Consider the following 10,012-nt stretch of genomic DNA (forward strand, 5'->3'; position numbering starts at 1 on the left):
AAGCAACAGAGGTCGGAGATGTAAAAATGTTTTGGCATACAGAGAACCTGCTGATCCAACGGGAGCATTCACCGGCTTTGAGACTTAAATCTGATTCTTGTATAAGCACTAAAGTCAAGTCTTCTGGTTTGTTTTCCTGTCCAGGTGGACCGGGTTCACACCGTTAGCTCTGGTGACATGTTAGTGTTATCAAACTTGGCTCACAAGTGGGTGAATGAAAAACTGGCTGAAGTAAAACCCTCACACACAGACAAGTAACTGTCAAAGCTGCTGATTCATTTGCAACAAACCACCTGGTCGCTAATGTGTCGGCAAACGGCAACCTGCTGACACATCCAGCACACAGTCCGGTGGATCTAAGTCAAAGACATGTGGCTGTGTTTGGTGCTGGGCAGCGGGTTCACGTTAGCTTCTTTCCCTCAACTCACTGGCTAAAGGGGAATTTGAGAAAAATGTTCATTTCTGGTTTATTACTCGAGGAGGAACGGGCTCAAGTGGACAAGACCATTGGAGGAGAAATGAAGACCATCTGAACGCCTGCAGATTTACTGGGTGCTGCATTACTGCATCATGTACTACAGTTACACGCACAGAGTAGAAAGTACACAGGACAACACACATGGATGATAACGCTCCACTTCATGCCACAGAGGGAGCAGATAACATCAGTTTCCTTTATACAGTAATTAAAGCATTTTAATATCACATCACATCTATCACAGGGTCCCTGGTGTGACAGAGTCCACTTGTTTTTCCTCCTATTTCTCGCTGTAATTAGCAGTTGGAAGGATCTCATTAACAGCTGGGATCTGTTTCTGTGTTCATTAGTTTGCTGGTTGCTTTGCCATGTGCACTGGTGCCAGGAAGTACAATAGAAATCACACGAGCAACAGGGAGACCAGAGGGAGGGGGAAGACTACTGGTAAATCAGAAAACACAAGTCCTTCCCTTCTGTGTTCTGGACTGGAGTCCATGAGCAAAACAAACAACACAGTCATTATCTCATGCTAAAATATAATAAATAATATAATAAATCCATCTCCTAGCTGTTGTTTCCATCCAGCTTTTAATAATAATGATAAGCAAACTGGGCAAAATTGTCCCTGTATCTGTGAAAGACCCAACCTGAAGCTGTTCCACATCATCAACTTCTCAACTTTTTGTGAAAATTACCAGCCTCAGATGAAAGACCCAGCTGACCGTTTACTTCACCACTTAAGAATCAATTTTTCCTCTTAGCCAGAGCGTATCTATGATTCTCTTCTTTCCAATCACTGATCCCTGTAAGCCTCTAGAAGGTGTTCAAATAATTAACCCTCCTTTTTATTCCCTCTCCTACAACCTCCCTCATCTCTTCCTCTCTCTTTGAATTTTCAATCATCTGCTCTTCACCTCAATTTCTTTTATCCCATTTCCTTTTTCTTGCATTTGTCACTATCTCGACTATTCTTTGTCATTTTTCCTTTTCACCATATCTACCTCCTCATCCTCACCCCCCCCATATCACTAATTCTGTTTCTATTCTCCATCTTTATGTTGATCCCTCTCTGCTCCCCCTCCCACACCTCCCCCTGCTCCCCCTCTCTCTTTAGTTGTCCATGGAGGACACTACTTCCATTCTGCCTCGTCTCAAGCGGAAGTCCACCAACACCTATGGGATCGGTGCCCTGGCTAAGTCCTCTCTGTCAGGTGTGTCAGGTGTGTGTCTGTGCTGCTAGATGGTAAAACAGCCCCCATGTTGCCTCCACACGCTCCACAGTGAGTCCAGAATGAAGTTGTTGTTGAGAACCGACGGGCTGTAAACTCCCCGTCCCTGCTGTTAAAGATAATTCTTGTTTTTTGGTTTGTTGTGTGTGTCTTTGGCGCCAGAGTAGTGCAGCAGCCAAATGATCAATGTTTGGTTTGGTTTAACAATAATCAGCAACTAGTGTCTGCCAGAAGCTGCTACAGGAACAGGAATTAATGGGACTCACTTTATTAACCAACATACGAGCTTCTGAAGGATGAGTATCATTTATGACCGAGTGCTATTATTAATCTAGTTGTAGGACTATATGGCTATTGAAAGACGACCAAACCATTCATTACACTCTGCAGAATGGAGTTTTTAATAGGAAAAGGAAGCAGAAGCAATCACGCTGCTTTAGTTTAGTTAGCATGGAGTCAAGAAATCTTCTTCAGGTATTGCATGGAATTTAATTTTAATGTTACTACTTTTTCACCCGGCAATGTTAGTTAGTTAGCTTTTCAAACTGTGACATGTGAAGTAACGTCAATGTGAAATAACCTTTTCCTCATACGACTATAAAGTTGTGTGTGTTGTGTTACCACCAAGCTTTTAACTCTTTAGTGGCCAGGAGCTCGATGTAAAAAGGGGGACAGGATATAAAGGCTAAAAATAAAAATAAATAAAAAATGATTTGGGGCAGCTTTGTGCCTCAGCTCCAAACAACCATACTATCCCATAGCTCTTTTCATATGTGTGTGTATAATAAAAACTCCATCCTGCTTCTGCCTTCACTTGGTTTCAGCATTGCAGGCCAAAGAGTCACCTGACACACTTGGAAAAACAGGAATTATCTGTTAACGTTTACAATAAGTGGTGGATTTTGTAAATCAAACCAGCCTCAACACACAACTTCACTCTACGCAGGAGGAGGAGGAGCTTGGAACCAACATGGCCGCCCCTGTGGGTGCCCCTTCCTATATCACTCCCCTCCCCCCTCCCCTCCCCTCCATTGATATCAACAGTACCCGTCAATGACAGACACATTCTGCAGCGTCATTGATGGAAATCAATCCAATCAGATCTTTGATTTCAAAGAGACTAAAGTAAGTGAGATTACTTACTTTGATGACCTAATGAAGCATCTCCACAGGTGTGTTGGGAAATGTAGTGTATCTGTAATGTGGCAGTGCTGGTGCTGCTGTGGCACGATATTTGTGAAGTAGTGACTCTTGTGCAGTGTCGTGACTACAAGTGGCCGGTGCCTCGTTTGTGCTCTCCTGTGCTTTGTGCTTCCAGCTGTAGTGCTCTGTGCTGTGTAATGTCGAAGTGTAGCACCTCAGGGTGTCTGTGTAAAAACAAGTGTTATTTTCTGTTGTGTCTGGTGCACTTTAAATAAATATGTCGGTATCACTGAACAGGGTATGGTATTGTATTTTGAGCCTTGAATAGCCAAGACCCCAACACCCTCACTCATCTCCATTCTCTCCATTCCTCTTTCCATCCCCAACTAGACTCTGCAGGGACAGTTTGATTTTCACATGAGACAGGCTCTTTCAGGGGAAAACTGATTCTTGGACGTAGGGAGTCATTTCTAAAGCGATGTCACTTCTTATTCAAGCTGTTGGATTCTAATTTAATTTCTGATCAATCACACTCTGCAAACATTTGACTTAGTGAATATGTCTCTGGTTTAAGGACTGTATTTGCATTTTAATTGGGCAGACTTGCCAATGGACTCTACTCAATGTTCTGTTTACACCCAAAAGATTACTTTCCCATCTCTCCCAGTCTATAACACATTTTTTAATTACACAAACTCTAATGAATCTCATTTATTCGGTTTACCAGGAAATGAGTCATGGTTCTAATTATTAATATGGATCTGTCAGTGTTTCAGCCATAATCCCTGTGCTTTTCTGTTTCTGGTTGAGTTCAACAAACCATCTCACCCCAGGCCAGCCCCTGAATGGAGATTTAGAGAGTTTTGCAAAGGTCTACCTGGCAGATTCATCTGGTTATTTAGATTAGTATTCACAATCTAATTGTATTTTTAGTTAATTAGATCCCAGAGAGGTTGATTTGTTGAACTGCCTTCAGATATTCTAGTAATCATTTGTTTACCGGCCTTGTTGGTGTCCAAGACCTGGAGGTGAAGCCCAAATCCAACAGCTGATTAACTTTCAGTAGAGCGATCTGTATCAGAATCACATCTATGTGACATCTGACTGGTGCTCATCCACATCTGTCACATCATTACCATCTAAAAAGGCAATAAAGAAAACGATGTGATTGACATGAGTAGGTGGTGAGTGTCGTGCTCACTGGGTTAATTGGCATGCAAGTAATAATTTTAAACATGACAGACTGAAAAGGTTTCGATGAAGGCACTGTAGATGTGGGTGCGGTGGTTTTTAGGCGAGAGGCAGATTACTATCAGTACCACTGTTGTGTTCGAGGGGGCACCACTGCGTTCAACTAATCCAGCAGGAGGGCTCGGTGAACAACTAATGAGACCGAGGGAGGGCCGAGCAGCCTCCAGCTGTGACTCTACGGAGCAGACTGTGCTCGGTTAACCCACCCTGGATAAACATAGCTGCTGCGTCTGACGCTGCAGTGGTCGGTCTGCACTTAAAGCAGCATTACCAGCACAACTAAAAATAAAACAGACTGATTCTGACAATCCTCAACAATTTTTAGACACAACAATGCAAAGTAGCTGGCAGGGTGTTGTCATAATCTCAGCCACAGAACTTCCTGAGGTCATCCATACCAGTACATTTGTTACCACACTGACATTATCTATCATAGTTTCATGTATTGAGCAGATCCGCTACATTACAGTTTCTCATTCAACCCTCCCCTGAGCCTCAGTCAGAGGTGTAGTCAAATACAGAGGCCAGAATTAGTTTTGACAATGTTTGTGTGTGTCTGGTGTGTGTTTTGTGCGTGTGTTTGTGTGTGTTGGTGGTCTGCTCCTCCTGCTCCCCCCCATACCTTTTGTAGGTGTGACTCGCTCCATGAAGGATAAGGTGACCAAGCCCACTGCCATGGCCCAGGGTCGCGTTGCTCACATGATTGAGTGGCAGAGCTGGGGCAAACCGTCTGCAGGGCCGCTGGGGGTTGTGGGACGCACCAACCTGCAGAGGGAAAAGGAGAGGAGGATGGAGAATGACGCATACAGTGACCTCAGTGATGGTGAGAAGGAGGCTCGCTTTGCTGCAGGTGAGATTACGCCTCAGTACCGAATGTACAGGTGACATTTCTGTATAAACACAACATACAGAAATCAAGTCCTGGGCATGATGATACAAACTGTATTTTAGAGCAGTTCTGAAGCATCTTTGACATTTCAGGAAGTAATAACAAAAGAGAGAAATGCAATTATTGCAAAAACAGCGAAAGGGAGTCCCAAATGCATAGTATAAGCAGCTAAAGATTTCTCTCAATAATTTCGCTACCCACTGCTTCATCATATTCTTTCACTGAGGTTTGGAAAATCTAATTGGTTCTGGTCCATCAGGCAATGTTAAATGAATATAATTTGTATTATTTATACTCATTTATTTGCAGTATTTGCACATTTCCTGCTGGGAATAAACAGTGTATTCTCAGCTGCTCCCCCTCCCAAGTCCTCCATGTCAATGACTATTGTTATCTCCTGTTTATTACCAGTTAACTTCTGTATGTGTTAGTGAAGCTGGGACTGGGATTTGTTTAATGCACTGTATCTCTCATGGTGTTTCAGTGAGTTTAGGGATAATTCTATTATTGCTGCAGTAGGTCTGCTTTTGCTAATATCAGTGCTGCTGTATGTCAGCCTGCCCTGACACCACACGTCCTGCCCCCTCAGGCATCATGCAGCAGTTTGCCATCTCTGAGGCGACTCTGTTCGGCTGGAACTCGATGGATGGGGAGAGTATGGGAGCTGGCTCCAACCAAGGCAGCGTCGCTCACCTGAGCGAGGTCAACCAGGAGAGCATCACCAGCAGAGGTACTGCACTTCACACCTGCCTGTGATTCTAGTTGTAAACAGCTGCAGTATATTTTTGCCTTGACGCCACATGGTGTGGACCCATTTCAAATGGTGTGTAAGAGCGAGCGCTCGGCACCTTTCACCGAGGGCAGGTGCACATCGGCACATTTCTGCCCGACAACTGCATATGACAGCCTGGTGTTTCTTAGAGATCAGACCAGTTCTGATGGAGTCTGATAAGTGCCTGGGCAGGAGACTTTACCCGAACTCAAAAAGATGAGCTGTATTCAAATAAGAAAATGAAGCACATGAAATGTGAGGTTAAGAGGCTTTGACTTTAGACTTGGTTAAATAAAACAAAAACAGTTTGGGGAAACAAACTCAGATGCTGATTCGTGGTGTGAGCCTCCGGTGGTAAAATGTCCTTTTAGTTTAGTGACGGAGGATGATGAACCAGAGAGAAAGAAGCGGAAGAGAGCAATTTTCTCAGGCAAGAGTAGGAAACCCCATCTGACCTCACATATAGCTTCAAAAATAAAATCTGTCTGGGTTTTTTTTCTGCTGTGAAAGAAGACAAAGTAGTGTGCAGCTTTCACTGTAACACCGTGAACAGTTTCTTTTTTAGCGCTCGGTGGTGTTTAGCACAGCGCTGTCCGAACCCTAAGGGAGCCTTCAGGTTAGCACAAGGACTTAGGCCTGTTCTCATTAACACCACCATATGGGCTCCGCTCTGTGTTTTATCTACCACGCAACACCAACACGCACATGTACAGCACACACAAACAGCTGCTTAATATGAGCATTAGGACTGGGGGGATGTTTCTCCTTCACAGGCTTATGTACAGCTCCCTGCACAGGTTTGCTCTGTCGCTGTGCTGCTGTCAGAGTTGATCCCTGTGTATGGTTTTATAAGTGCACTTAAACTACGGCATGAGTGAACAGTTCAGTGTTAGGGTTAACCCCGTTCCTCCACATTTCTTTCAAAGTTTTCTTGTTTCTCATTCTTCCCACCTGTTTTCCTGAACAGACCAGGTGCTCCATCACTCCTCTGCAGATGTCTGGCCTCACACCTACGTCTCCCAGGGCCTGTACTGTCTGTCGTCCTCCGACGCCTGGGACCCAATCACCAGCCAGCCCTCGGGTGTGGCCTCCCCTGCTGCAGGCTCCTACATCATGGCTGCTGGTGAGGATCAGATCTGGCCTCTCTTCCCAGATTGCGTCTCTGAGCGCTAAGCACTAATTGTATTATGGTTGTTCCAGGTGGCAGCAGTGGAGCAGGAGGTACACCTGGTGAAGGGTATGAGGAGACAGTAGGCAGTTACCTTCAGCAGCACCATGCTCAACTCGCTCTGCAGCAGCAGAGCCAACTCCAACAGCTCCACCAGCTCCACCACTACCAGCAGCAACAGTTTCTGCAGTACCAACAGCAACAACAGGTCAGCAGTACTGCATTTAGGTACTGGTTTTGATGGTACTATCACCAGTGAGCTAACACCAGGACTGTCAGCATGAGCTTACCTATCTTTGTTAAATACTGAAGGAGCCAATTAATATTTGAAGCAAGAGACTTAACAATTTTTGGCATTACAATTAATCCGTGATCTGACTTTTGAGTTAAGCAATTTAAAGCAGTTTACCTACTTCCCCTTTTAAATCACAGGCATCATTTCCTAAAAATTGGCTGGAAGCGCAGGCTGTGTGGCCTTTATTGGTGTAAATCAGCTTCTGACTTTCAGCGCTCAGGCGCTGGGAGGTTTTCTGCAAATGAAGTGAGTCATGATGTACTGTGACACCCAAAGACTTTTTCAGCTTCACTGGCTGCTCTTCCATTGGCACATTCAGAGTTCATTCAATAACTGAGGGTTATGAAATAATAACTTGAAAAGGTCAGCGGCTGTGTCTCAGAAAAGGTGTACTAATCCGAGACCACAGTGGAAATGAGCTTGTTAGTGTCACAGTGTGTATTATAGCTTCTCCTGTAAATGAGACTATTGAATAAATTCCACTTAAACCCTTTCGATCAGTCAGTCAATTTTCTGAGCATCTGTCAGTGGATGAGAGGTTGAGACATTTTCCTCACTGCAGCATCTTTCCTGACTCTAAATTTAAAGTGGTAGATTTAAAGTAGACACTCTCCATTATTAGCAACTACACAAGTCTGTGGCAAACACAGCTAAATGTCGGAAGAATAAAACTACTTTGTCACTGCTTTATGTCATGATGAGGCTTTAAAACCTCCCAAGCTGAAATGTGCTGTGATGCAGCACTGTTGTCTCTTACTGAGCAGCTAAAAATGTCAGAAGCAGGGAGGGCGAGGTGGTTGTGGGTGTTTAGAATCTCTAATGGGTGGCTATATTTGCATACTAGGAAAAACAAAAGTTTTTAAATCAAGAAATGTGGCCACTGGCAAAGTAACTGCTGAGTCACTGGTATTATTCAACAACAATAAGCAACTTTATTGGCTAACAGTAAATCCTCAACAATTCTCCTTCTTCTCTCTGTCCAGTCTATGGAGCCCAGGCAACACAGTGCCTCCCATTCCCTCCAAGCCACTCCCAACAGCACCATCCACAGCCTCGGTCCTCCCACACACCCCCGGCTAGCTGACCTGTGGGGAGCTGCGCAGGTCGAGGCACATCAGGTAGGCACTCGTCTGCTGAATTCAAAGGGTCGGATTACAGAGTTTGCAGACTACGTCATGGCTTTGAGTATTCTGACAGAACAGCTATGTGAGTTTGCAAGGACACAGAGGGGTGTGACTGCAGAGAGTCACAGACAAAGAGAACAGACACCCCCTTTTAGTCAGTTACAGAAGACAACAGCCAGCAGGACCATATGTATTATGCATTAAATACTCTTATGTTGTTTGATCCCATCTATAAGGCAACTGCCTACAAAGGTGAAAACAGTTCTTATATAAAGTTTTTGTTAATCTGGAGAAGAATACCCTTTTGTTGTTTTTGTCATGCTTGACATTGATATTTACTATTTTTGTTTCTTCTGGATCTGGCTTTGTTTATATCAGCAGGGACATTTAGCACACATCTGTAGTGCAGTGAATGATGGAGAAAAACTGCCAGGGATGTCGGCAAGGTAGGAGACAGGCTGGAAGTCTGCATGAAGCACTGCCAGAAAGTCTGCATGACAGCCTGCAGAGGACTTGATGACAGAGATCCTTAAACCCACCTGGTCTTCAGAGTAGCATGTCATAAAGTCTGCAAGTTTACAACTCTAGGCATTTGGATTCAAAATGTATTTGTCGTTCGTACCTAAGCGCCTGTCGTCTCTCTGTGACGTCCTGAGCAGGGAAACGAGACAGAAGAGCTCATTTATCTTTCTCCCTTCCTCCTTGTTGTGTTTGTTTCTTCCTGTCTCTTATCAGGAACTGAAAGGGAAGAGTTGAAGTTAATAGGCTTAGCTATGCCAGTTAAATCCTCTTCCACCTTAAAACCACTAAAACAGAAAACGACAAGCAATAAAATCAGTAACTTAACTTGTTGCAGGTGGAGATTGTTGGGCAGCTAAGTGGACAGATGGCTGACATGGCCATAGGAGTGGTGGAGACTGTCGGCGAGGAGCCAGAGTCTGAAGGCATCCCTGAGCAGCACGAAGAGGAAGAGGAGGAGCTGACGAAGGTGGGTGACACCTAAAGTCTATATTCATATTAAAAAAGGGAAAAGAGTCATAACCAGCTTTTATGGATCTGGCTTGTGTTGCATTGTTGTGTCATAAAAACCCATCTGATTAAAGTGAAGACAACAATTAAACCACATGACAATGTTAAAATGTAACATTTTCATATTGGGCCTGAAAAAAGGAAGAACTGAACCAGTATCAGCACAAACCACCACATCCTGTCTTTACAGGTAGAAGAGGTAACATTAACCTTGGAGCCAGAGCCATGCTCTTTGACCCCGTCCCCACTGAGGGAGGAGGCCCCGTCGACCAGAGGCTCAAGCCCAGGAGTCCCACCACAGAACACCGAATGCACAGAGAGGATACCGTTTGATGTCACTCCCTGCGTCGTCCAATCACTGGAAGAAAAGGACGAAGAGGCAGAAGAGGGCTCCATTGTTGTTGTTGCGACCAACTGAAATCATACAGTCACAAAAAGACTCCAATAATCAAACAAGCTATTATCCCACCCCCCTTCCCTTCCCAACTATTTACCTACTTTGAATCTGAGGAAACAGGAGAATGTTTTCAGATGGACACTGGGATATAATGTGCATAAACTATATGCCAGGGTCCCTTCAGTTACTATGGGAAATCTGGAATATCACATATGAGACCAGAGGTTTGGTGCAGAT

At 44.3% G+C, this 10,012-nt stretch overlaps 1 protein-coding gene across 1 annotated transcript; it reads left to right on the plus strand.

Moving 5' to 3' along the window:
- Window positions 1-1,592: 1,592 nt before the first annotated feature.
- On the plus strand, window positions 1,593-9,796 carry LOC113126859 (uncharacterized). Its single transcript, XM_026301058.2, has 8 exons — window positions 1,593-1,698; window positions 4,733-4,951; window positions 5,580-5,720; window positions 6,730-6,885; window positions 6,963-7,138; window positions 8,209-8,328; window positions 9,206-9,337; window positions 9,569-9,796. The coding sequence occupies exons 1-8, from the start codon at window positions 1,599-1,601 to the stop codon at window positions 9,794-9,796; spliced, it is 1,272 nt and encodes a 423-aa protein (XP_026156843.2). The 5' UTR covers window positions 1,593-1,598.
- The last annotated feature ends 216 nt before the right edge of the window (window positions 9,797-10,012 follow it).

The sequence above is a fragment of the Mastacembelus armatus genome, chromosome 11, assembly GCF_900324485.2.
Source record: "Mastacembelus armatus chromosome 11, fMasArm1.2, whole genome shotgun sequence".
NCBI lineage: Eukaryota > Metazoa > Chordata > Actinopteri > Synbranchiformes > Mastacembelidae > Mastacembelus > Mastacembelus armatus.